Source organism: Blastocystis sp. subtype 4, assembly GCF_000743755.1.
Source record: "Blastocystis sp. subtype 4 strain WR1 chromosome Unknown seqid_0144, whole genome shotgun sequence".
In the NCBI taxonomy this organism is placed as follows: Eukaryota; class Bigyra; order Opalinata; family Blastocystidae; genus Blastocystis; species Blastocystis sp. subtype 4.
In genome coordinates this window covers 1-26,073 of record NW_014569403.1, presented here as the reverse complement: position 1 = coordinate 26,073, position 26,073 = coordinate 1, and the positions used below count along the sequence as shown (strand labels likewise).

The window sequence follows — 26,073 nt, the reverse complement described above, 5'->3', positions numbered from 1 at the left end:
ACAGAGGAAGAAGTGCCTGAAGATGAAGAGGAGAAGGAAGAAGAGAAGGAAGGTGAGGAGAATGAGGAACCTAAGGTGGAGGAGGTGACTGAAGAGGAAGCAACAAAGGAGAAGAAGACAAAGAAGGTGAAGAAGGTGTCACATGAATGGGAAGTGCTGAACAAGCAGAAGCCCATCTGGATGCGTCCAAAGGAGGAAGTGACGGAAGAGGAGTACAATGCCTTCTACAAGAACATCTCGAATGATTGGGATGATTCTCTGGCTCATGAGCACTTCGCTGTGGAGGGTCAGTTGGAGTTCCGTTCAATTCTGTTTGTGCCAAAGCGAGCTCCTTTCGATATGTTTGAGTCGAATAAGAAGCCTCATAATATCAAGCTGTATGTGCGTCGTGTATTTATCATGGATGATTGTGAGGATCTGATGCCTGCTTATCTGAGTTTCATTCGTGGTGTTGTGGACTCAGATGATCTGCCTCTGAACATCTCTCGTGAGGTGCTTCAACAGAACAAGATTCTGAAGGTGATCAAGAAGTCATTGGTGAAGCGTTGTCTGGGAATGTTCGATGCTCTGGCTGAGGATAAGGAGAAGTTCAAGACGTTCTATGAGCAGTTCAGCAAGAATCTGAAGCTGGGTATTCATGAGGACTCAACGAATCGGGAGCGTCTGGCGAAGCTGCTGCGTTTCAACAGCAGTAAGTCTGGTGATGAGATGGTGAGTTTGGATGAGTACATCGAGCACATGCAAGAGAAGCAGCCTGGTATCTACTACATCACGGGTGAGTCGTTGGAGGCTGTGAAGAATGCTCCTTTCCTGGAGAAGCTGAAGAAGAAGGGATATGAAGTGTTGTACATGGTGGATGCCATCGATGAGTACATGGTGCAACAGCTGAAGGAGTATAAGGAGAAGAAGCTCCTGTGTGTGACGAAGGAGAATCTGAATCTGGAGGATGATGAAGATGAGAAGAAGCGTCTGGAAGAGGAGAAGAAGGAATATGAGGATCTGTGTGTGTTGATCAAGGAAGTGCTGGGTGATAAGGTGGAGAAGGTCCAAGTGTCGAATCGTCTGGCTGATTCTCCTTGTTGTCTGGTGACTAGTGAATATGGTTGGTCTGCTTCAATGGAGCGTATTATGAAGGCTCAGGCCCTGCGTAATAACTCCTTCGGTGCCATGACCTCCAAGAAGACAATGGAGATTAATCCTGATAACAGCATTATCAAGTCCTTGAAGGAGAAGGTGAAGGAGAATCGTAATGATGCTGTAGTGAAGGATTTGGTGTGGATGTTGTTTGACACATCACTTCTGACTTCGGGTTTCTCGCTGGAGGATCCAGTATCCTTCGCTTCCCGTATTCACAGATTGATTAAGCTGGGTCTGAATGATGATGAAGAGGATGTGCCTGCTTTGGAAGAAACACCTGCTGAAGAAGCTCCTAAGGAAGAGGAAGGAGAGGGTGAAATGGAGGAAGTAGATTAAGTGTACTAGTAATGGGATTATTGTTTTATGGAGTCTTTGTTAAGAAACAAGTAACATCAAATCTCTAAGCCAGCATCACCATCCATCTCTCCTGTGTCAACTCGATCACGATGTCGATAAGACTTGGTTGATACCACATTACTGTCTGCAATCTCACTGGATTCCACACCTTCATCACTTTCAATCCGAATCTCACTCGAACTCGTCTCCTCTTCAAGTCGCTTTTTGGTATCTGATCTCACACACTGATATGTAGTGACAGGAGACGCAGATACATCGGCATACAGCTGAATAACTAGCAATGTATACCACACACAGATCACGAGTAACATAATCGTGATACTCACTCTCATTGACAACACACCATCAATTCCATTCTATGGATCATTTCTCCTTCCTCAAACCCACATCACAAAGTATATTGTCCCCAAGTAATGTAGCAATAGGACGGTGTTGTCCCATCATTCCATACAAATACGAAGAATCTTTGAATTCAATAGAGAGAAACAGTCGATAGATCAGCACAGGAGGAAACAACAGAGTTACTAACGAAGACCATCCCCTAATATCCCACATATTTGATACTGTGGGTATGGCTTGAAGTGCAATGATCAGAATAAGAATGACTCCAAATACTCTATTAGATATTCTGTCTATAATAATCATTCTAATCACTGAACGTACAGGTAAGAGCAAACATAGCAGCAAAAAAAATCATTGCTAAGAATAGAACAAGCAAAAACATCATAATTTTGGAAAATACAAAGAAGTCATTGTTCTTGCATAATCCAGTCATGAACACAACACAAACAGTCTATAGTAAAAATCAAGACTATTTCGTACAAAGACAGTAGAAGGTAACACTCGATTAACCACAGAGTCTAGAGTGGATACGATAGTGAAATAGGACAGGGGCGAAATGTAACCACAACGGGCATCTCGAATGAAGATTGAACAGTCATTACGATACCAGATCCTTGCAGAGATTCCCTGGATCAGAGCGTAGAAAACACAGAGATGCAGGATCTGATATCGTCGTGTTATTCCTTCCATATCATGAGGAAGTTGCCAGAAAAATACGCCAATTGCGACACCCAAAATGATGGCACAAAGAGTATGACCAATGAGATAGAAATAATCTCGTCGTAGACAGCTGATGATACGATGAGCAAGGATTCGGAGTTTGGTACGAGGTGGAATAATCCAATCTTCAGGGTGTGATCGTGCACTAAATGAGAGAGAGTCCCGTCTGCCAAGAGAGAGAGTACTGTTTGATATGGGAAGAGTGGTAGGAGAAGGATGATGGGGTGTGTGAGGATGAGGAGAACCTTCCAGAGGAGAAGATAGAGTAAGTGCTGAGTTCTGTGTATTCATTCCATAGATAGCATAGAGAGAGTTCTCACTGTCTCCCTGAGGTACATGTGTTATAGACCCTAATCTCTTCCCATACGATCCTTGAAGTGAGTGACTTGGAGATGCATCCTGTCTTGTACTTTCAGGGGGCTGATCATGAATGGTCTCCAATGTTGGTCTGAATCTTGGAGCTGACATAGGACGTCGAATCGTTGATCGATTGGTTGAGACTACAGCAGAACCTGGTGTGGAATCCAGAGCATCCGTGACACGGACATAGGAGAGATTGTTGAGATTGTTCATTGAATCACGTCGAATCTGTTTCATACTCAATAATAACAGCTTATTGCTAATCATAAGATAACTGAACATGTTATTACTCTTCACTATTACGATATGCAGACATCATTCGCTCCATTTGAATATCGTCAGCTCTACTAACCTTTTGAATGATTTATTCATCTCATCATTTACCACATCAAGGAGATAATCACTGTCACTATAGTCATTCTGATTACTCAACTCAAATTGACTGAAGTACAGTTCAGCTTCACTGATTCTTCCATTGTACAGTATATTAGCTTGAGGACCCATAAGAATGACATTCTTAACATATTGAAGAACCATTGAACGAGGTTGAGTAAGAGCCAATAGAATGATTATTCCTGATTGTTGGGCCTTTCTTAAGTAGCTCAATACCTATTTGAGAGAATGAGAGAAATGGGTACATTGACAGTCATTGAAGGAGTGAATGTGACGAATGGGTCGTAAAGAATAATGAGTGAGGATTTGGTCAGAACTTCAATTGCAATTCGTAAGATCATCCGCTGATCTGGTCGAAGGGATTTGACACAATCATGTTGATTCTTCACAAGTCGAACGTCTGCTAACAGAGAATCAGTTTTATCTTCTGTTTCGAGAGAGCTACTACAGGTGATCAAATAATAGAAACAGTACACCCAGGGTGGTTGTGTCAGAAGGAAAGCATTACGCAAAGTCTCTCTCACAGTAAGATCAGGACACATATCATCACAACCATTCACATACGATGTCTCACGAAGGAGATCAGTCAAAGTGAGCAATGATCCATTGAGAAAGAATGTTCCTGTAACATGATTCCCATGATCACAGAGACCACAGAGAGCCATTAGTAAGTGTCGTGTTCGAGTACCTGGATGTCATTAGATTGATCAATCATACCAATCGGACCTACTATGGCATACAACCCTTGAGTGTTGTTCACAGATCCGATTCGACTATTAACAATCGCCTTACCGTCTGGTGTAGTCACTTCCACATCACACCAAACATACTCCTATGGATCACCGAATTGAAACATACTGACATTGGGTTGGAGATTCTGATAGGATGAGAGGAATGGTGAATGAGAGTCTTCATTGAGCTCCATCAATGGAGTTAGCAAATGTGTACTCATCCGAGCATAACTCATCGTCTTTTTGACTTCTCGTGTAACTGGAGTGACACTTGAAGATTTCCCAGGAGTAATTGTGAGAAGAACTAGTCACTGAAACAGGGAGAGAGATTTCTACTAACTACGACAAGGAAGAGAAGAATGAATGCAGTGAGAATAACATATGATACGACATTACTAGAAATTACGAGTTACCACTTTGTACTACCTTTCTGAAGGTGATATGTCAGTAATACAAACTCCAGTTTGACAATGAAGTTGCTGTGTGAAGAGATGATGATGTCTCCATACACATTCCTCTTCATCACAAGCAAAGATCATAGGAGTTTCAACATAACGAAACAGATCACCAAAAGGATGATCTGGTGGATAAACACACGAGAATGAAGAACAATAGAGACAAGGGTTAAGCGTAGGAACATATATACTGCAATCCAATGATGAAAGTTTCTATTGATGAGAGAGAGTACGAACAGTCACTTGGCAATTCTCATAGTGACATTCTAAGATTGATGGGTGAAGTTCTGAGTAAGTTGAAAACACGGTTATTTCTATTATATCCTCCACAGGACGAGTGATTTCAATATGATGATCACCAAGATATGTTGTGAGCAATCCAATTGCATCACTCTCACAGGTCAGAGTTCGTGTAGTATTAGCTGTGTCAATAACCTTCTGAGGCAGTCCAATAAGTACTTCACTTGGATCACGCCAACACGTTTGATTGAGTTGGAGAGAATGAATGCATTGAGCTGAGTTTGTACATGAGTCACAAGATTGACCTATCAACCCATTTTCACAATGACACTAGTGATAAATCCATTCAAAGAAGCCAACTCTAGTGCAATCAGGAGAAAAGGGATTACCTCCACAATCAAATTCATTAGCCAAGCAACGACTTCTACAAATAACAAAAAATTATCATCTATACGGCTCAATAGAATGGTCTTCATCAAAACAACTCCAGAGAGCATTATTGGAACGACGATGCATTCCTTCTCCAGGAATAGTTGCGTTAGAATCAGGACCATCTGTTGGACACCATTCTTCGGATGCATAAACACCACACACTCTACAAATCACATGAACAACCAAAGCATGCTGACTGTACCCAAGACAATTCTCATGACATGGGTAAATAGCATAATCATCCTTGGTATGACAGGGAGGAAAATGATTCATGCAGATCAATTCCGCTGTTCGATTCTGGCAATGACCTGATGACTTGTATCCTCCAGATTGTAACCATTCCTGAAACTCTTCTTCCCTTTGCATTAGTCACTTAGGAACACAAATACAAGTAGTCAGTGTCGACTTGTTGATACTGTCCGTCTGAAGTTGATACAAGAGATTTTACAGTGATATAATCCTTACCGAGGAAAAGAGAGCAATTCAAGTGTTCTCGACCACTTTCCTATTGATGATTACAACTAACACAAGTAATACAATGCCTCCACCCCAATGAGGTACATAGTCTTCTGCCCGAATGCAAGAATCACAAGAATGTCTCCCGCAAATGGTGGACGCTATTGTGGTGGCAAAGCAAACCGAAAGGAAAATTGACCACAACATTCTCAGCGATTGCTATTCTAACAAAGAGCCGAGAAGAACGGGAATTTACATATTTTCCCTAGTATATGATGAATCTTCTTAACCAAAAAAGGAATTGATGAAATCATCGTTTGTATGTATCATCCGATCGTTCTTCAACCACCTATTCAATTCTTTTGAGATCTGTATCTTTGTAACAAGTACTCAGAATTCACTTTTTTGCTTACTAAAATCCACATTCATTTCTTGTATGCCGTTCCATCAAATAAATCTAGACACTGAACTCAATTGTTGGTAGATCATCAGATATCACGATCCAATCATCAACTACGATGACTGAATGTAATTATCACTACCTTTCCCTCGAATAACCCGATAATCGGTAAGAATAGGCGATTGGGCGAAATGGGATCCCAATTGGGCTTGCCTATTCGTTTGTCACAATCGTTTATCGATTGGAGAATGTTCCTTTCTCGTCTTGGTATCCACTCGTTGGGGAAAGGAGCAAAACATTTGCTGATTCGAGCGGTGGTTGCTGGAAATCGTTTATTTGCTACTTCTTCCAAAGCAAAGTCTACAGAGCAATTGGATATTGATAAAAAGAACGGTGCATTAGCATATGTTCCGTTTACTACAGACTTTGAGATTACTCCTTTGGCTGGTAAGATTTTCATCATCGTCATAATTTTGTGTAGATAAAGAACTGTTAAATGAAGAAGGCAAAGAAAAGACTCCTGCTGATGAAGAGACTTCTCGAGTCAACCGTGAAGTGAGTATTCTTACTGTTCCTAATTGTAGCTGATTCGAAGACAACTAGAATTGGAGGAGAATGCCATCGATGTAGCTGTCCACAAGTATCAAGCAATGAAATCGGAAGTGGAAAAGATTGGACAAGGAGTTTCGTTACGTCCTGCACAAGTTCTTCTAGCTACCTGGTTTGAGCCTCTTACTGAAGCTATTCGAGAAGAGCAAATGAATATCAAGTTGAAAATATTCTAAAGTATGATTGGATGTAGACAAAATCAAGGTGCAGTCTCGGAGAAGGCCATTCAGCCGTATATGCTTTTATTGAAACCTGACAAAATTGCTATTATCGTTCTTCATGAACTGACACATATTTTAATGCAGTCTCCAGCAGGTAACACATATTCATTCTGTTGTGAGAATGTGGGTAAGATTATCAAAGTATATCTCCTTCGTTCTCTTTACCGTAGTCGGAAGCCATTGCTCAACTCGAAAATGACCGAAAACGGAAAGCGAAGAAGAATGAGGCTATTTTGACTCCTCCAATCAACAGAGAGAGTTTGGTAGTATTGAAATGAATTCATGATTTGTAGTCAGAATGGGCTCCTGATATCACTTATAAGGTGGGTGGGGTACTTTTGTTCTTACTACAAAAGAATTGTCAAGTAGAGGTTGAGGGCCATGTATGATCAATGAAACTCCCTTCATTGTAGAACGAGCCTGCATTCATCCACTTCTATCGACGACAACGACCTTCAGGGAATCTCGTTGGAATGTTCAGATTCAATGAGATAGTCCAACAGAAGTTGGATTCTAGTGATTCTCATGGAGAAGTTTCATTCATTCGTTACAAGCCTATGTTGGTGCCACCACGACCTTGGTTGAGTGTAGATCGAGGTGGGTTTTTGAGCCAGAAAACCGTGTTTATGCGAACCCACGGGAGTCGTCTTCAAGTACAAATCATGATGAATACGATATGTAGACTGAGTGTCTCTATCAAGCTGATCTACACAAGGTTTTCCGTTCTCTCAATATTTTGAGTAAGGTCGGATGGGTGATCAACACGGATGTACTGAAAGTGGCGGAGGCAGTGTGGGAGCGAGGAGGTAATGAGTTGGATATTCCATCACGGACTGATCTTCCTCTTCCTGAGCGAGTATGAGAGTATAACGAGAGAATTATGAATAGAAGGATTATGACAGTGAGAGACTGTTCAAACGTGCTTTCGCAAAAATCAAGCAGAAGAACTATGATCTACACTCACTTCGATGTGATTTAGGATATAAGCTGGATATTGCAAGGGAGTTTCAACATGATGTACACGTTGGAATCTTTCTTATTACCTAGACTATCTATTTCCCTATGAATCTCGATTTTCGAGGGCGTGTGTATCCAGTTCCACCTCACCTGAATCACCTTGGTAATGATCTCTGTCGAGGGTTATTATCATTTGCTCGTAGAAAACCATTAGGAGAACGTGGCTTGTTTTGGTTGAAGATTCAAGTCGCCAATCTGTACGGTAATGACAAGGTATGATTTATATACGTTATTACTGAACAGATATCCTTTGATGATCGATCAAAATGGGTTGACGAAAATCTGGACAATATTCGCGCTTCCGTAAAAGACCCATTGGCTCCAGATGCATGGTGGAAGGAAGGTGATGATCCCTGGCAGTTGTTAGCAACTTGTCAAGAATATATTCGTGCCTTGGATTCACCACACCCAGAACAGTATGAGAGCAACATCCCAATCCATCAGGATGGGTCTTGTAATGGTTTACAGCATTATGCTGCTCTGGGCCTGGATGAAGTTGGAGGTGCTCAAGTGAACTTACTGCCCTCCTCTAAACCTGGTGATGTCTATACAGCAGTACTACGGATTGTGAAGGAGCATATTCACGCAGATCTGAATAGTCCTGATGCCTCAATACGACAGATGGCTGAACTATTACGAGGTGGTGAAGAAGTGAATCGGAAGGTGGTGAAACAGACTGTGATGACCTCTGTATATGGTGTGACCTTCGTAGGAGCAAGAGAACAGATCGAAGGACAGCTCTCAGTACATGTGAATGAATGAGATGAATGAATAGGCTCGAAGAGATGACAAGAAGATTGAGTTTGATGATGAGATGTTGTATGGTCTCTCTATGTATTTGGCTCGATTAACACTTGGATCCATTGGAGTCACCAATAAGGGAGCTACCACCATCATGGCATGGTTGAACAAAATAGCGGCAATTGTTGGAATGTGATTTTGGAGTTATTTTATAGATTGCTCATACAAATAGTCCTGTGTGTTGGACAACACCATTGGGACTGCCTGTCGTTCAGCCTTATCGGAAGGAGAATATATTCCATATTACGACTGCTATGCAAGATGTCCAAGTAAAAGTGAATAAGTGGGTATTTTTGGAACTCCATAATTTGTAGTGATATATTACCTGTGATGACACGTCGTCAATCTTCGGCATTTCCTCCCAATTTCGTATGTTCTGAAGCATTCTGATAATGTAGGTTCATTCGTTGGATAGTACTCATATGATGATGACGGCTCTAGTGACGGATAAATACAATATGGATTTTGCTACTGTGCACGATTCGTATTGGACACATGCTTGTGAGTATAGAAACGAATATTCATGTGTAGGCGATGTGGACCAAATGAATGAGATGTTACGAGATCAATTCGTTAATCTCTATTCACAACCGATTTTAGAGGATTTCTTGGAATCTCTGGTGATTCGTTATCCTGATGTTTCGTTCCCTCCAATTCCTGAAAAGGGAAAGCTTGATTTAGAGAGTGTGCGTAATAGTCCTTACTTTTTCAATTAATGGGGTCCTTTTACGATGTGTTTGTTGAGAATTGACATTCTTTCATATGATTCCTCCACTTCCTGCAGATATTGTTAAGATATCTACTCCTCTGTTGACATTCTGTGGAGATCCGAGTCTTTGTGTGTACATTGCGGATCGTTTCTTCCGAGAGAAGACGACTCATTATAGTATTGAGTTTCTTGAAGAAGATGATCTTATTGAACAAGAGAGACAAGAAAACCATCCTGATGAGAAGAGGATGTTCATAATGAAGAGTAATTGGTATCATAAGCATTCCCATCGACAACCAGCACTTTGTCTGTTCTGTGAACCTGTTGATCTTCAACTTCTAGCAACAGATAGTCAAAAATGGAAAACCGCAGTGAGTGATAATTATAAAAGGATTAAGGCTCATTATGGAAATCGTATCCCATCCTTTATTTCGATCTTTGTGTGTCCTCGAGGTCGTGATGCTTTAAACGCGAGTTCAATTAAGGAGGATCAGCTAATTCGAGAGTACGCTATATTTAGATGATATATGAGGTAGATTAAACAGTATTGACTTGGACAACATTCACTCATGTCTGTTCTTTGAAGATGAATTAATCGCATCTGCTTTAGGCACTATTAAATCACTCAAATCTGAAGTATATCAAGTCTGTCACAATTACTACTCCACACGTTTAGATATATTGGACAATGACATGTGTTCCTCTCCTTCAGAAATTCCCCCTCGTAAGTAATACGTTATCTGTTCGAAATAGAACGTGTGATTCGAGCCATGTTGAAGATGAGTTTTTTCAATGAATGTCTCTCCAGTTTGAGTATTCAAGACTCTAGTGCATTGTATTCATACACCCGTTGTCTGGAATACTACTCCCGAGTTCAAGATTTCTGTTTATCATTGTTTTCTGACGTATGTTTGAACGATGTTCTTTATTGAAGATGGAAAAGAAGAATCATGAGGAAATTCGTCAAATCCTCTCCATCGTGAATTACAAAATAGTTTTGTACAGTCTTCTGATTCAGAATACAAAAGGTGTAGCTCAAACCTTTCGGAAGATTACTGGCTGTATTCATGCGGTTTCGGCGATTTTGGCTGATGAAACTGTCATTTTTCCCTCCTGTTTTAATCCTTAGTCTGCCTTGTTTTCTCTATGGAAAGCAACACAGTATCAGTTCATTATTGATCAATATGAACAGAGTATTGCTTCAGATACAGTTCCTCGCGACGTAGTTACGATCATCAGTAATTGTGAATTCTTGTCTTTAGAATAGATTCCTGTTATGCTCTCCGGACAATGTATTTGAGAGAGGCTTTTCTACTTTCGGTTCAGCACTGGATCTTGAATCCGAATGATTATTCTCAGATTCCGGAAAAGTCGATCTTTCTGGAATTTGATAAGTTCACTGACGAAGCTAGTTACTGTGATTGTTTACTTCACCAAGTGAACAATGAATAGGAGTTTCATTTGTAGTTCGACTTTCGAGAAATGTATACCGAAAGCCTCTTATTCAGTCAGTCACAGCAATTGGAAGATATTTGTGAATCTCCTATCCTTACTTGTATTGATGCTGTATTGATTTCAAATCACACGGAAGTGAGTATTTGAAAGATTCATTATTAGTAGCGATTAAAGGAATTACAGAAATATGCCTGGAATCTGTATTACGGAGGATTAATAGAACTGAGTAAACTGTGTTATTTGGGTGTAGTGATTACTGCATATAATTATCATGACATGGATGTAATCACTGAACAGATGTTATATCCATAGACTCTTCTTCAATCTCTCTGTATCTTGCTTGAAGCACCATTTTCACTTTATCAGCAGACACGAATTGCATGTTTTCAGTTATTCACATCTCAGATTCAATCTGTATCGTCACTTGATACAATCACTTTTCCTTTGAAATGGGGTGTATTTGCGGATTTCCCGAATGCTTCTCTAAATGAAATTCTCACACTCAAAGTTGTTTTAGTGAAGTAAGAATTGACATGACATTTCACAGACAGTACGTTACCCTGTCTAATCACACTCCAATCCCTTCGACTTCTTGATCCTACTACTCAGCAGGTTCTTATTGAGCATTCCATGGAAGTAGGAGTTTCATTTGGATTGATAGATAGAATGAAACTCCCATGGCATCTGAGGATTCATTCATAAGCACACTCGAATTGAAGGCAGAATCTCTTATTCAAATGCCTTGCTTCCAGGTCCAGATTCGGGAGTGTGGAGGTGTGTTCTTACCATTGGATTCATTGGCGTACTCTCTCCATGGGTTGAAGCTTCAACTCACACATTGGGACCTCCGACAGATCCAAATTGATTCTTCCCCACGGAAACCATGTCTCAGAATTCCATCATTAGAGACTGTTATTGCTGGGAAGGTGAATATGATTGAGCTGGGATTGAATGCGAAGGAGAGACAACTTGATACGCTGAAGGTCCAGGACTCTGATTCTGCTCTCGCTAAAGTCTGTACGGTTGTGGAGGTAAGCGTTGTGTGAGAGAATGATTGAAAGAATGATGAAGTAATTGTCCTGAGAATGGATCTAAGAGATTTGGAAACCTTCTGCGAGATGAAACAAGGAACAGTTATGATTCTGGATACCGAAACCAACACAGAAACAACCCTCTCGCTAGAGATTCGATCACCATTTGAGGTGAAGACTCGTTTGCTACCATCGATTGAGGCTCCATCGGATGAGCAGGTCTCGACAGTGTATAGTCACATTGGCTTCTGTGTGGAGGTGTCTCTGGAGCATGTCATTGAACCTGTGAATGACTTCCGAGTCTCGCTTGAAGGACTTGCAGACGTGGGTACCTGGAAGCTGAAGAAGCAGGAGGAGCTGAAGTGGCGATTTGAGGTTTGTGTAAAGAAGGATCAAACTCCAGTCCAGTCACTTGTGGCCCTGGTGGAACTGACACTGGCTGATCCCACACCTCTCTCTTTCACACAGACTCTGCCTCCGTTCATACTGAAACCATCTCCTGTCGTGATGGAAGTGACTCCATCTGAAGAGTTCGAGAAAGGAACTCCTGGGAGAGTGCTTGTGTTGGTCCAAAATCGGTCCGGAATTGGTCAAAATATTACAGTGAAACTGCTGAAGGATACGAAGCGATGGATGGTTGCTGGAGTGCTGGAAGAAAGGCGAATGGTAGAAATAAGAATTTGGATCTGATCTTAGTTACTTCCTTCAGAGTCTGCTTGTCTAGAATACACTGTGATTCCTATTCAGACTGGTCAAATGGACTTGCATATTGTGTCTATCTTTGTAGAGTCTCTCAATCGATGGATTGATGAGTATTTTGATATTCCTTGTGTATTTGTAAAGAATCATGAATGCTTGTTATAACGTGTTTGATAAGAAACAGATTACTGAAACAGAATGTCATAGTTCTGATATAGTGCCTTCATACAATTTGCACATTCTACTTATGAAGAATATGAATCAATTCTACTAAGGACGACATCTTCTGTTACCTGAGCTGTACTGAGCAGAACTGGCATATAGGTTTCCTTTGGAATGGTGTTAAAACCAGAGATTGACAAATACATACAAGCAGCAGCAATTGTGTTCTCTGAGTACTGAATGGATACTGTTGTCAGTACTCTATTAATTAAGCTTCAATTCTGTCATAACGAATCGTTAGCAAATCTCCATGCATATTGAAGAGGTCGATCTGATACTATGGATCAGTTTAATTGCAATTCTATTACTTGATAATTCTGTAGAGATGAAAATCATAGCGTTGAAGGGCTGTTCGATGATCAGATCAAAAGAGAGGACATTCAATATTACTCGTTCAGCTAAAAGGACTTTCATTTTTATATCCTATCTATTACGAATAACTCCAAGAAGGACTCGAATTTGGGCTTGATCTGGTTCGATGGAGTTCTTTACAATATAGTAGTTCTTGGCAATTTCTTCCGGATTTCGAAAACTCTCTTCCACCTTTGCTGCAAGGAAACAGCAACCAGCTGCGATTATCTATGAATACAATTAAATTCCCACCTCCTACAGTTCGATCATGTGTCTTATAGGATTGAAGACTATAGAATCGGTGAAAGAAGACACAGGCAGAATATGTGACATATGACTTTGTAAAACGTTAAGGAAGAGAAATCCAGAAGAGTGAAAATAGGATATAACTCCAACTGCTTACAGAGTGTGCGAATGAATGTGCAGCTTGATTTCCGCAAACTCTCCTCATCTGCAGTTGTAATTCCATCTCTATACGAGGGAGAATGAATAATCTGTTCATCTGTGAGGTACTGGAAATGCGACATAATTCCTCTTTCTAAGGATCACAGAAGATTATTCGCATCCTTACCAATGAATAAGAATCAAAAGCAGGAAATATAATTGTCACTTTTTGTTCATGAGGACGCTTCGGCTTCTTGTTCTTTTTGTCTTCATTCTTTTCCAGTTTACATCTACTGCAGACACATCTCAAGACAGTTGGTAGCTGAAAACATATGTGATTTGTGTAGAAAACGACAAACGATATCGCATTGCATTGAAAAAAGCTGTTGGGATTCTGAAGAACAAGGAGAAAAAGTCCAAAGAGGAGGCGATCAAATTGCTGGAAGCAGCATCCAAGTAGGTGAAATGATTTGACTGAACTGCTTAGCTTAAAACCAGATATTCCTCAGGCATGGTGTGTTCTTGGCAAATACTATCAAGGTCAACGACTCTTTGAAAAGGCTTTGTATCCACTCAAGCAATGTAGTTTACTTGATCCAAAAGTGGAAAACTTGGTTTCCTACGGAACAGTTCTTTTTGACTATGGGAACATCGATACAGCTTTGAACGTTTTGGAACGAGCTTACAATACTGATAACACTAATGAAAAGGCCATTTATTATTATGGTTTGGTGTTGGCTTGGGTTCCAGATGATGAATACGGTTATTTGTAGAAAAGACAGTGTGAAAAGGCGGAAGACCTATTAAAACAAGTGATTTCAAGTCAGATTGAGAAGAATCACTACTACACAGTGTTATGTACTTATATAGCTTTAATTTGAATTTACAGATACTTGCTATGAGGCCTCAGGCGATTCCAAGAAAGCCAAACAAATGGATTCTCATCGTGACCGTACCATTAGTCCTGGTCCTGGGAAATTGTTATTCGTACTTTCTTTTGATGACAATTAGATTCAACACAGCTGTAGCAGAGTTGAACAGTGGACAATTAGATGCCTGTCTACGTCACTTGCAAGCAGTTCTAATGGATTATCCATCGATGAGTGAATGCTATTTCATTATGGGTAAAGCCTACATCAAGATGAATGATTATGCCAAAGCCATCATTGCTCTGGAGAAGGCAGCAAGTTTGGTAAAGCGAGGTCATCGACTAGAAGTAGATATAATAGATCTTTTCACTTCTCTTTATGATGCATATGTAGGATTGATTCCTCCTGATCACAATTCTGGAATTCGAATGGAAGAACAGATGTTATCTTTGTATCCTTCTGATTTGCGTCAACTGTTTAACTACTATCATATTAAACAATATGTCTCATCACTGAATGGTTTGGTTCCATTAAAACGTCGGTCAATACGAGCCCTTTCCACACAGCATAATGAATATGAACAAGCTGCTAAGAATGGAATGATACCTCCATTGACTCCCATACGAGCTAGTGTGATGGTGAGTATGGAGGAGCAGAATGAAGTGAACTCTTTGTATCGTGAATACATTCTATCGCAGACCAAATCAAAACAATTCAAACACAAACCTGTTAAAAACCGAATATCACGAGCTGAACTTCGTGTTGGAATTGTATCTGGTGACATGTATTTCAGTCATCCTATGATGCATTTGATGCGTCGTGGTTTTCGATTCATGAGGGTGAGAATAAACGATTCATTTAAGGAATTAGGGATGTGAAGTGATTCTAATAAATACAGCCAGTACCAATACTGCAAATGTGACAGGAGTGAATGAGGAATTGAGTGTGAAGAATGAGAATATCATTGACCATACCCGTTGGAGACGAGGTCAAGGTGTATTCAATCTTCGAGCATCCTATCAGAATAAGAATCAACCCATACGATTATTGTCAATTCAAGACCTCTCTGAAGAAGAGAAGGCGAATGTGGTTAATGGACTGGATTTGGATGTGTTGGTTGACTTGAGTGGATATACTCACAATGGTGAACACATCGTGATGGCTCGTCGTCCAGCTGTGATTCAAGTGAATTATCTTGGGTTTCCAGCTCAGTTGGGTGTTGAATGGTATGATTACAATGAGCAAGATAGTATTGTTACCCCACCTCATTTAAGTCATTATTATCAAGAGAAACTTGTTTATCTTCCTTATTTCTATGCATGCAATCATCACAATCGTGTACCAGATCTGCATCCTTATCAGCGTCCTGCAGCTACGCAGTATCTTCGCAATGTCTTTCATGTTCCTTTAGATGGGACTCTTCTTTGCTTCCCTAATCAATTATACAAGCTTACCGAAGACCTTCTCGATACCTGGTCGAATATTCTCCATCGTTTCCCTGAGTCTTATCTCTGGCTTCTTCGTCATCCTACAGAAGGAGAAGTTCATATCAAAGAGGAATTCATGGCACGAGGCGTATACGTAGATCGTATTCTCTTCAGTGACTTTGAGGATGATAAGGCACTGTATATGGTCCGAACAAGTGTTTGTGATGTGATTCTTGATAGTCCACTGTGGTCAGCGGGAGCCACGGGACTGGACGCTTATTGGGCAGGAGTTCCTATTATTGATCTTCCTGGCGATCGGACTGTGGAACGACTGGGAATCAGTATAATGGTAAGGGTGAGATAGGATTGTGAGAAATAGAGGGCCACATACTTCAATCAGACAGAGCTGGCTGATATGCATGATCGCGGTGTCTCGTCGGATCCCCCGCTGATTGTAGTGAGTATGAAGGATTATGAAGATGTTACTGTCAATACACAGACGAATAAAGTCCTTCAGACGGGAATTCGGATGGAGCTTGTAGAGGTATGAATTTCGTGATAGAAGTAACAGAATAGAAAGTAGCAGGAAAACAGTTCAAATTGGAGAAGATCCCAGTGGTTCGCTTTCCACATGAAGGTGGTCAATTTGATATTCAGTATTGGATGGACCAGTGGGTGATGTCCTTCTATGCTATGTATGATGTAATGTATGTCGTGGGTAAACCGTGGATCATCTACTCGGTTTCGGTTGATTTGCGTTGGAATGTTTGTTGATGTGCAATCTGATTCCATTTTCCTATATCCGTACGCTCTGTACGTCACTCATTCATTATTTCAATGCTAACTCTTTTTGGATTTGAACCTTTACAATTCTTGGTATATGTTGTAATCAGTCTTTCACTCTTTTGCTACATCTATGGAACTGCTACAAACAATGTGAGCCAGGTGGATCGATTATGGTCTATATATCCATTTGTCCTTTGCTGGATTTATACATATGCGTCTTCATTTTCTCCTGTTGCTCTAATGATGACAATCTGTATTACCATCTGGGGCTGTCGTCTCACGTACAACTTCTACATCAAAGGAGGTTTCTCATTCAAGAATGGTGTGTTTACAGATGAGGATTATCGCTGGGGGATTCTACGCAGAAACATAACAAATCCACTTTTGTGGAACCTATTCCACATCTTCTTTATCTGTATCTTTCAGATTACGCTCCTCACGGGAATTACTTATCCTGTTCTTGTTGTTGCTATGGAGAATTCAGCTCTTACTCCTACTGATTGTATCTTTATTTCAGTCTTCCTCTTCTTCTTAATACTAGAGACTCTGGCTGATGCTGATATGTTCACTTTCCAAGCCGCAAAGTACGCATTATCTCCCGAAGACCGTCTTAAGAGTGATGATCCTCGCATTGTTGCAGGATTCAACTTCACTGGTTTGTACAAATACTCTCGTCATCCCAATTACTTTGCTGAAGTCATGCAATGGGTGGTAATCTATTTGTGGGGATCGTATCACATTGGAACATGGAAGAATTTAGGACTGGTGTTCGTTTCTGTGCTGTTCATTCTTGTGTTCTCTTCTACCTTCATTGTGGAATCGGAATCTAAATCCAAGTATCCGTTGTATGAGCTGTATCAAAAGGGTACTTCCCGCTTCTTCCCGTTATTCTGTGTTGGCTATTCTCGATTCCTTGAAGCTGTTGAAAAAAGACGTAAATGAATTATTGCGTTAATAAACAAGCGAATGTACATAATAATAAGACAAGATCCCCATAACAAAGATTGTATAATTATCGTAATTTGCAACAGTTACCGATTCTGTCAATCCACACATACAGGACACAAAAACAGCATTCCTAATATAGTGAGTATCACCATTCAATAGCCAGCCATTCCTATATCTCATCATTTCAACTTCATTTGTACCGGGTGAATAGATAAACATAACAGACTAGTCCAGTACAACTCGTCACAATAAATGCAATTAGACCAAACCAAGTCTTTGATGGATTCCAACTCAAGAAATGATTCCCTCGAATTCGAGGTCCAAAAAATGCTGCAAACCCGTCGCCGAAAGAGATTGGCAAGATACAATATAGTGCTTCAATCCGCTTCCAGAAGAATACTGTAGCTAAAGAGATACACAGACCATAATGAACAGGTCCAGCAGCTAATTCTTCTGCTTTCCCAGACCGACTCATGGCATCTGCAATCAGAGGGATACGAAGAAATCCAACACCAATCAACCAGAACACAATTGAAAATGTCATAGGAACTGCAAATAAGTATGAAATAAAGGTTTTACTCACTACAGCTGTGTATTTACCCGAGTAGTCAGAATCAAAGAAATGCCAACATAACATATAGATAGGACCCATACCTATAGATTACAACTGATGGGAGAAATGAACATATATGAAGTAGTTTCCTTGATGTTGTTGAGGAAACACATTCAGTCTTTCTCAAAACAAAAATCGGTATACAAACACATAGAGAGAGTATTCCCGTTTCAATGAGCGGATGCATACTCTGGAAAGTGAAAATGACGAGGTAGTGGGATCCCATGATTGAAGGAGTGTATATTATGGATTTGAAGGATTTGGGATCCCTTTAGAAACTATTTCTTTATTATCGGAGGAATAATCATCTCTATGGAACAAAATCAAGAGGAAAAACCAATTGTATTTCCAGATGGATCAATTACTCTTGATCATACAACCATTACTCTCACAGAGTGTTCATCGTTTGTTGTTATCCATATTCATCATCAACCTGGATTTTTCTATGAAGTTTTCTTGAGAGATGGTATGTTTGGATGCTGAATATGATTCTAGATAAAGCAAAGGCTATTCGGTCTCGAATCATTGAAGACTATGAATGTACAGAAGAAAATGCAGCCATCACAGTAATCGCTTGTAAAACGAATCACATGTAGTGGGAACTGAGTAATATCACTCCAGGATACAATTACTTTGTCAACTGCATTTGTAAAGCTCCTGATGGTACAATGAAGCCTCTTTGCCGTTCCTTTCAATTTGTAACGCCATGTACACGTCCCGGAGAAACAAAATTGATCCTCCAAAGTCGCACACGAAAGGAGATCAAAGTCATTGTCGCTTGTTGATTTCATACCTAGCTAAAATGGGAAGAACCGAGAACCAATGGGAAACCAATCGATGGATACACGATACTTCGAAGTGAAGGTTATCTCCATGTCATGGAGGAAGAGATTTCCTTATCAACCACTCTTCTCTCCAAGGAAAATACCCATTCTCTCAAGGTAATCCTCCATATCAACTATGATTTAGTGCTCCAAACTTCAACCAGGAATGTACTATGCCTTCCAACTCACTTCCCATAATGCATGTGGTGACTCTGTATATCCTATTCAATGGTTTATGACCCAACCGAGTGTTCCAAATCTACCATCCATTCCAACATGTGGTGAGATTACCAACAATTCCATTGAACTTCAGTGGCAATCGCTCTCTGAGTCTGATTGGAATGGAAGCCCCATAACGGAGTATATTCTTCAAGTAGAATCAATAAATTGATTCAAAGTAGATTGACAAGAATGATGGACAAGGATGGCAGTGTGTGTATAGTGATCTAAAAACATCGTATATTCATCATAGAAGTGATCATCAGTAGCGCCATCGTAGATGGTCTTGCTCCTCATTCTTCATATTCTTTCCGCTTATGTGCGCATAATAACGAAGGAAATAGTCCATTCACAAAAACAGTGACTTTTTCTACAATTCTGGGCGTTTCAGTTCCACCTATTCTCCTTGCAGATCAATGTAAACCAGCCAGTGATAGTTTATGGGTTCGATGGATTAGTGATGATCACTATACAGATAGTATTGATAATTATGGGATTCAATACTGTCATGAATCATATGTACGAGAAGAGTTTACACATGAAACTTGCTATCGGATTGAGAATCTGTTACCTGGTACGTGTTATCAGTGAGAATTCTGGTTCATATTGATTACTAGAGTGAGGATACGAGCTCATACTACTTATGGATGGTCTGAGTATTCATCATCTCTATCCTTGACCACTCTTCCTGCCTTACCAAGTATGAAGGAGGTACCAATTGCTACAATTGATTGTATTCTTCCTAATGGGAAGAACATCTCTTCATTCTCTGTTTCATGCCACTTGACTTGGTCACCAGCTCAGTCAAATGGTAGTTCTATCACTCAGTACCTCGTTCAAGTGAAGCACACTCCAGATTATACCCAACAACTCACTTGGATTACCTCTCACGAATCCACTGAAGTCCTTTCCATCAAACCTGGAGTTCGGTGTCAGCTTCGCGATCACTCTGAACTGGGTTGGGTCTGTGAGATATGTGAAGAACGTGTTCGCATTCTTAGTGATGGAGAGCAAGGCTTTCACTGGGTTGAATCATCATCTCTTACTCCTCTGTCTGTACCAAAACAAACTCCAAAGTTATCGTATGGTATTCCTATCAAGGATTATCTTGATCACTATTCGTACAATCCAGCTATTCATCATCCTAGTAAAGAGATCTGGTCAACCATTCAGACTACAGATCAACTGGAGACAACTGTATAATGATTTACTTCTTGATGAATATAGATCACTGGACTCTTTCCTCATACATCTTACATCTTCCGTGTAGTCCCAGTAAACGGAGTGGGAGCTGCAAAGCAGGTATGTGAACTGACTGTTACCACACCTCCGGGTCCTTTAGCTAGACCCAACCCACCTCATGTAATTGAAGTCACCTCTTCCACTCTTCATCTTGGTATTAGTGTGAATGATACACTCCTACGTGGGAATACGTTAGAGTCACTTCACTACTATGTTGAGAGTGATACCAAGGAACTAGGTCATTATGAGCCAGAGGATATCTGTTTTCAGCCTGAGATCACACTACGGAATCTACGTCCAGCATGTCCTTATCATATTCGTGTAGCTCTCTGTGGTTCCCATGGGAATAGTCCTCTTTCGGCTCCGCTGGTTGTTGTTACGAAGCCAGCTCCTCCCTCGGTTCCTACCTCGCTTCGTATGGGCAAACTGGAGTCAGATCACAGTCTTCTCACCTTTGCTCGTGTTGATTGGAATCCTCCTGTGTGTGATAATGGAAGTCCAGTGATGGAATATACCGTGGAACTGGCTCTGAAGGCGAAACGACCTCAGTTCACCTTGGTAGAACGTACTCCACATTGTACCTGCATTCTTCATGATCTGCTTCCTGGAGCTACCTACATTGTCCGTGTCCAAGCAAGCAATGCTTTAGGCGTCAGTAATATGTCAGAAATACTCCAGTTTTCTGCAGGATCCAGTACACCGGATGTGATGCTTCCTCCTGTCCTTTCACGCCATCCAACCGATAAGCAGGCCATAATCTCTTGGTCTGAACCTACTTCGAATGGATCAGCAATCATCGGATATCATGTCATTCTCTCTCCTGGAGACCGTGATTATATGCTGTCGGATGTGCGTTCATTGACGCTAAGTAAGTTGAATTCGGAGACAGAATACACTGTTGTGATTGCTGCACGTAATGCTGTTGGAGAAGGTCCTTTCTCCGATCCATTGTTATTTTCGACAGATCGGAGGATGGCAGGTGTTCCATCGATTCCTAGGTTTGAGCAGCCTCAGATCCACGACCGAAGTGTGCATTTGACCTGGTCAGCAGATGCAGATTTGGAGAGTCCCATAATGAAGTAAGCTGAACAAGAGAGTAATAAGATTAGATATCAACTGTTTGAAGGGAATAGTCTTGTGTATGAAGGAACGGATTGTGTTTATCCCTTTGTCGCAGAAATTGGAATGAAATATGAATTTCAAGTTAGAGCTGTCAATCGAATAGGAGCTTCCTCCCTCTCTTCTAGTCAGATAGTGTATATTCCACCTCCTACTCCTGTTAAAGAAATAGTATAAGCTGTAGAATACTTTAATTCTAGACCAAAGTGAAGAAAGCGAGAGATCCCTATTCGGGGAAGAAGCAGTTTGGCGATATGTCGAATGAGAGGGTGGATGCAATGTTAGAGAAGAAACGACAACGGAGTTGGATCAAAGTTTGGTGGCATGACAATTCGGTTCTTATAATAATTGTTGCTATCGTTGTGGGTATTATTCTATTGGCGAAATCAACTCTATAATCTGTTTCCTAAACAAACACTTACTAAATGAAGATTGCATATACCATGCAGAATACACCAATACCAATAAGCAAACCTCCTCCAACAGATGCCCAAACATACTTCGTCTTCGATTCTACAAATGAACTCAATAATCCTATTTGACTATTTAAAAGAGTTGTAGAAGAATCCTTTTCTTGTTTTCCAGAGGATCCTGTTTTAAACTCAGCTTCGGTAACAGATACCTGAAGCGGCTCTGAATCTATGATCGTTGGCTTGGGACGACTTGTGTTTTGTCGACGCATCATGCGAGAATGGATAGGACTGCAATCACCGGTCCGACTCTCATTAGTTGTTAACGGAGTGGATAATTCATTTTCGTTCACGTTGCTCATTCGGATATATAGAGAAAACACAAAGATATAAACTTGTATTGACAGATTTGTATTTCACTTGTATTCTTTTTTGATGAGTCAGCTGATTTGGCTTGGTCATGCCTGTTTCCTTCTTAAGACCGGTTCTATTTCCATTCTTATCGATCCGTTCATAACAAATCCCCTCGTTCATCTGTTCGCTTGAATATCATGTATAGGCTCCAGAAGGATTCCCAGAAGAGGAGTTAGCTGTTGATTTCATTCTTGTCACTCATGGACACGGAGATCACCTTGGAAGTGCTGTAGAACTAATGAAAAAGCACAAGAAAGCACGGATTGTCGTATGGATCCTGAAAGGAAGTCAGTCTTAGGGAATTGTCGAATTATGTTCTTATTTGGAAACCGAAGGTATCTCTGGAAGTAGAATGATAGCAATGAATATTGGTGGAACAATTGATCTTGGAAGCGGTGTTTCTGTTACGATGGTTCATGCTGTTCGGTTATTGTCATTTGTTAATCATAGCTGCATACTACCGGTATTTCAACACCATCAGGGACGATTTATGGAGGTGAAGCAGCTGGTTTTGTGATTCACACTCCTGATGGTTACAATGGATGAAACTGTTAATTCTTAGATCATCACATTTATCACTGTGGCGATACAGGTGTCTTTGGAGACATGAAGATTATCAATGATGTCTATACTCCGGATGTCTGTCTGCTTTGCATTGGTGATTTCTACACGATGGGTCCTAAGGAAGCAGCATATGCTTTGAATCATGTAGGAGTGGGATAGAAAGTTAATGGATAGTTGTTGACGAACTGTAAGATTGCAATTCCTATGCACTTCAAGACATTTGGTATCTTGACAGGTACTCCTGCGGAATTGAAGAGTTTGGTAACTCGTGAGGATTGTCAGATTCATGAATTGGTTCCTGGTAAGGAATTCAATTTGTTATATGTTTGTTACACAAGGAAGGAATCCTAATAGAACAGTATTCTGGGAACAATGATTTTTGAATAATTTAAGATGAATTCCTATCTCATAGTCATTCTTTCTTGTTTCTGTCTGGCTGTTTCTACATACAGTTACACTGACAAGTGCTACAGATATGAAAAACCACTAGAGAATGGTTGTATGTTAAGAGGTTCCAATTTAATGTCTAGTCAGACTTTCGTATCAGTTCTACATTAACCGACAGGGGGTTCCCTTAAGCAGCGATTTCATTGTTGACCAGAGTATACACTATAACAAGATTATTTCGTTTTCCTACTATTATCAGTTGTATTCACAGTAGTTCATAATTGTATAGTTATGTTCTCTCGAACTGTACCAAGACTAACGATGGGTATACGTGTGACAGGACCTGTGACTCTGTTTGGTTCAAAATTGTGAATGCAACAGATGCAGCATACTATGCAAAGATCTGTGATAAGATCTTCCTGTCTAAATACGCAGATGTAACGTAAAATCTTTTCTTGTTGATTAATCTTAGGAAATATCACTGTAATGATACTCCTGATCCTTTCTATATTGTAAAGGAGGAAATTGGAAAAGTAGCTACTGACACAATTGCGATGGGTTTACTTGATCTTCTGTAATGATATGTAGATGGAAAGAAGCCGGTTGCACCGGGATTATTTTCCGTTACCACCAAATGTACTTGGGAATGGGATATTCTTGGATTATGGTCTTTGTGTAATTGATTTATGTTGGTATCATGTCTAGTTACTGTTGTAATTATCAGTATAATTGTTGTTGTTGTCCTCATTCTCTTCATTGTTCTCATATTCTTCACACAGAAGCATCGAAATATACAACGCAAGAGACTCGAAGGAGCACTTATTCGCTCAACTGACGCTGTTTGACTTGTTTCATGCAAGAAAACAAATATATTTACAGTAAACTATTCTGACTTTTTCAAAAAAGGAGTGTACTGACCATCGTTCAAAATAATGGTCTTCATCTCCCCAATGGTGGTTTTGCATTCCTTACACACATAGTGATTATCTACGTCGACGGCAGCACGCCTCACAGCTAATGGTACTTTATACATCCTTAGCCACCATGAAAGAATTAGAAAGACTAATAAGATGACATAGATAACATCTAGTGTGATAGATAGGAACAATAACAGGACTGCCAAGATAATCCCAAGCACCTCTCTAGAGTCAGATTTCCTAGCTACTATTACATGTGACAATTACAACATTTCACACCCTTAATAGGAACCACTCTCTGACAGGTGGGACAAAGAGCTGTCATGTTTCTACAGATAATATGAAACTACCAAAACAACTTCCACTGTAGTGAGAGAAATGGAGGAGCGATGGAATCCACACATGACATACTAGACGACTGTTGCGACATTTGGCTCGATGATAACGGGATGCGATCTTGGGACGATGGTGGACGACCGTAGAGACTGAAGATATTCCTAGAATTAGTAGCTATCGCATCAAGAGCCTCATCCTATGAAATGAATATAGGATAGAAAAAAGCAACTGATGCTGCTGAGCTAAAGGTGGGAGAAGGGTAATCTGGTGCCACTACCGTTACTTCGCTATTCATAACAGTGATCTACTTATAAGTCGCTGCACATGATTACTCTTCCTTTAGAAAAATTAGATCCACAATTCGAATGATGGAAAGTGAACAGATAATCTTGTATGTACAGTGATCTTTGATATATATAACTGAGATTCGTTCCAACTATGATTTCGGAGAATAATTGAATCCTAAAGCAATGATAAAAGGCATGAAAAGATGGAACGAAAATGAATAGAATTGGGAATCATGACGGTTTTGGAAGCTGATACACTTTGTAGTTTCAAAGCAGTTATTCTAACCATGGAATAGAATTCTAATATAATTGCAAGTAATGCCTTCTATTCATCGCAAAAATGCACTAAGAAGAATAGAGTAGTAATTTGAACTAGAAGCAAGTACTAGAGTATTTGTCTTTTTTCATCTCTTCATTGTCTTTCATGTGTGTTATATAACGATTTCCGTCTCATTATTACGATTATAACGCCTTTACTCAAACCATTGTGATAGAATCAATAGGATAAGGGGTAGATTTTGCTATTTCCATTGCAATAGGTCATAGTAAAAGAACTACCCCCTAGATTCAATTTCAACTCTCCGAATGCCCAGTAATCACCTTTTCTAATAGTATTACGATGGCTGATATTCAGGAACAAGTAAGTAATTCAGTTTGATTCCTGGTTTAATGATATTTCCTTGTTTATCGTTATTGTCCTGCTGATGAGTTATTGTTTCCATACTAATGCATTTTTATAGAACCAAGCTGCCTTCCAGAAGCAGGAAATGTTCTCTTACCGCAAGGTCCATCTCCTTGGTAAGAAGGCCAACCAGCGTTGGTACGCTGATATGGGTCTGGGCATCAAGACCCCTGAGGCTGCTATTCACGGAAAGTACATTGATAAGAAGTGCCCTTTCACCTCTTCTGTTACCATTCGTGGAGCTATTCTGAAGGGTCTGGTGATTTCCACTAAGATGGAGCGCACCATCATTGTCCGTCGTGACTATCTCCGTTATGTCAAGAAGTACAGACGGTAAGATTGAGGTGTTCAAGTGATGTTTAGTTATGAAAAGAGACATCGCAACATCCCTGCTCACTGCTCTCCTTGTTTCGATGTGAAGGAGGGAGATATCGTGACGATTGGTCAGTGCAGGTGAGAGAATGTGAGAAGAGTGACATGTAGACCTCTGTCGAAGACTGTGAGATT

General features: G+C 40.3%; 9 protein-coding genes across 9 annotated transcripts in view; 6 read left to right on the top strand and 3 right to left on the bottom strand.

Annotated features, from left to right (window-relative positions):
• Positions 1-1,473, top strand: part of JH06_5530 (chaperone HSP90) — a gene marked incomplete at both ends in the record, with an annotated part of 2,096 nt that extends 623 nt beyond the window's left edge. Inside the window, one exon of the mRNA XM_014671679.1 lies at positions 7-1,473. Coding sequence (XP_014527165.1) covers positions 7-1,473 — 1,467 coding nt within the window. The remainder of the gene's footprint in view (positions 1-6) is intronic.
• A 384-nt stretch (positions 1,474-1,857) lies between these two features.
• On the bottom strand, positions 1,858-5,830 carry JH06_2675 (ABCG transporter; the record flags this gene model as incomplete). Its single annotated transcript, XM_014671678.1, has 16 exons — positions 1,858-2,126; positions 2,158-2,287; positions 2,317-3,175; positions 3,269-3,525; positions 3,555-3,753; positions 3,784-3,997; positions 4,027-4,141; positions 4,172-4,344; positions 4,377-4,435; positions 4,467-4,708; positions 4,739-5,065; positions 5,096-5,159; positions 5,190-5,330; positions 5,370-5,525; positions 5,557-5,672; positions 5,705-5,830. 16 exons carry the CDS (start codon positions 5,828-5,830, stop codon positions 1,858-1,860), a joined length of 3,447 nt encoding a protein of 1,148 aa, XP_014527164.1.
• Positions 5,831-6,271: 441 nt separating this feature from the next.
• JH06_2674 (DNA-dependent RNA polymerase) lies at positions 6,272-9,387 on the top strand (the record flags this gene model as incomplete). The annotated part of the gene is made up of 15 exons (XM_014671677.1): positions 6,272-6,470; positions 6,505-6,578; positions 6,608-6,792; positions 6,826-6,994; positions 7,024-7,116; positions 7,147-7,236; positions 7,267-7,506; positions 7,536-7,709; positions 7,742-7,870; positions 7,901-8,083; positions 8,114-8,614; positions 8,646-8,795; positions 8,827-8,954; positions 8,986-9,040; positions 9,070-9,387. 15 exons carry the CDS (start codon positions 6,272-6,274, stop codon positions 9,385-9,387), a joined length of 2,688 nt encoding a protein of 895 aa, XP_014527163.1.
• Positions 9,388-12,750: 3,363 nt separating this feature from the next.
• JH06_2673 (cyclin) lies at positions 12,751-13,201 on the bottom strand (the record flags this gene model as incomplete). Its single annotated transcript, XM_014671676.1, has 4 exons — positions 12,751-12,806; positions 12,837-12,988; positions 13,019-13,064; positions 13,096-13,201. The coding sequence occupies 4 exons, from the start codon at positions 13,199-13,201 to the stop codon at positions 12,751-12,753; spliced, it is 360 nt and encodes a 119-aa protein (XP_014527162.1).
• A 1,044-nt stretch (positions 13,202-14,245) lies between these two features.
• On the top strand, positions 14,246-16,592 carry JH06_2672 (putative UDP-n-acetylglucosamine--peptide n-acetylglucosaminyltransferase; the record flags this gene model as incomplete). Its single annotated transcript, XM_014671675.1, is given in 7 exon segments — positions 14,246-14,284; positions 14,296-14,380; positions 14,412-14,502; positions 14,534-15,230; positions 15,262-16,167; positions 16,198-16,362; positions 16,395-16,592. The coding sequence occupies 7 exon segments, from the start codon at positions 14,246-14,248 to the stop codon at positions 16,590-16,592; spliced, it is 2,181 nt and encodes a 726-aa protein (XP_014527161.1).
• Positions 16,593-16,655: 63 nt separating this feature from the next.
• JH06_2671 (hypothetical protein) lies at positions 16,656-17,546 on the top strand (the record flags this gene model as incomplete). Its single annotated transcript, XM_014671674.1, has 1 exon — positions 16,656-17,546. The coding sequence occupies one exon, from the start codon at positions 16,656-16,658 to the stop codon at positions 17,544-17,546; it is 891 nt and encodes a 296-aa protein (XP_014527160.1).
• Positions 17,547-17,555: 9 nt separating this feature from the next.
• Positions 17,556-18,189, bottom strand: JH06_2670 (phosphatidate cytidylyltransferase; the record flags this gene model as incomplete). The annotated part of the gene is made up of 3 exons (XM_014671673.1): positions 17,556-17,721; positions 17,753-18,101; positions 18,132-18,189. The coding sequence occupies 3 exons, from the start codon at positions 18,187-18,189 to the stop codon at positions 17,556-17,558; spliced, it is 573 nt and encodes a 190-aa protein (XP_014527159.1).
• Positions 18,190-18,477: 288 nt separating this feature from the next.
• On the top strand, positions 18,478-21,967 carry JH06_2669 (fibronectin type 3 domain-containing protein; the record flags this gene model as incomplete). Its single annotated transcript, XM_014671672.1, has 11 exons — positions 18,478-18,631; positions 18,661-18,731; positions 18,762-18,932; positions 18,963-19,106; positions 19,135-19,362; positions 19,391-19,446; positions 19,478-19,786; positions 19,826-20,405; positions 20,436-21,529; positions 21,560-21,740; positions 21,770-21,967. 11 exons carry the CDS (start codon positions 18,478-18,480, stop codon positions 21,965-21,967), a joined length of 3,186 nt encoding a protein of 1,061 aa, XP_014527158.1.
• Positions 21,968-22,414: 447 nt separating this feature from the next.
• Positions 22,415-23,308, top strand: JH06_2668 (metal-dependent hydrolase; the record flags this gene model as incomplete). Its single annotated transcript, XM_014671671.1, has 6 exons — positions 22,415-22,507; positions 22,539-22,661; positions 22,692-22,814; positions 22,844-22,925; positions 22,956-23,101; positions 23,132-23,308. 6 exons carry the CDS (start codon positions 22,415-22,417, stop codon positions 23,306-23,308), a joined length of 744 nt encoding a protein of 247 aa, XP_014527157.1.
• Between the last annotated feature and the right edge of the window lie 2,765 nt (positions 23,309-26,073).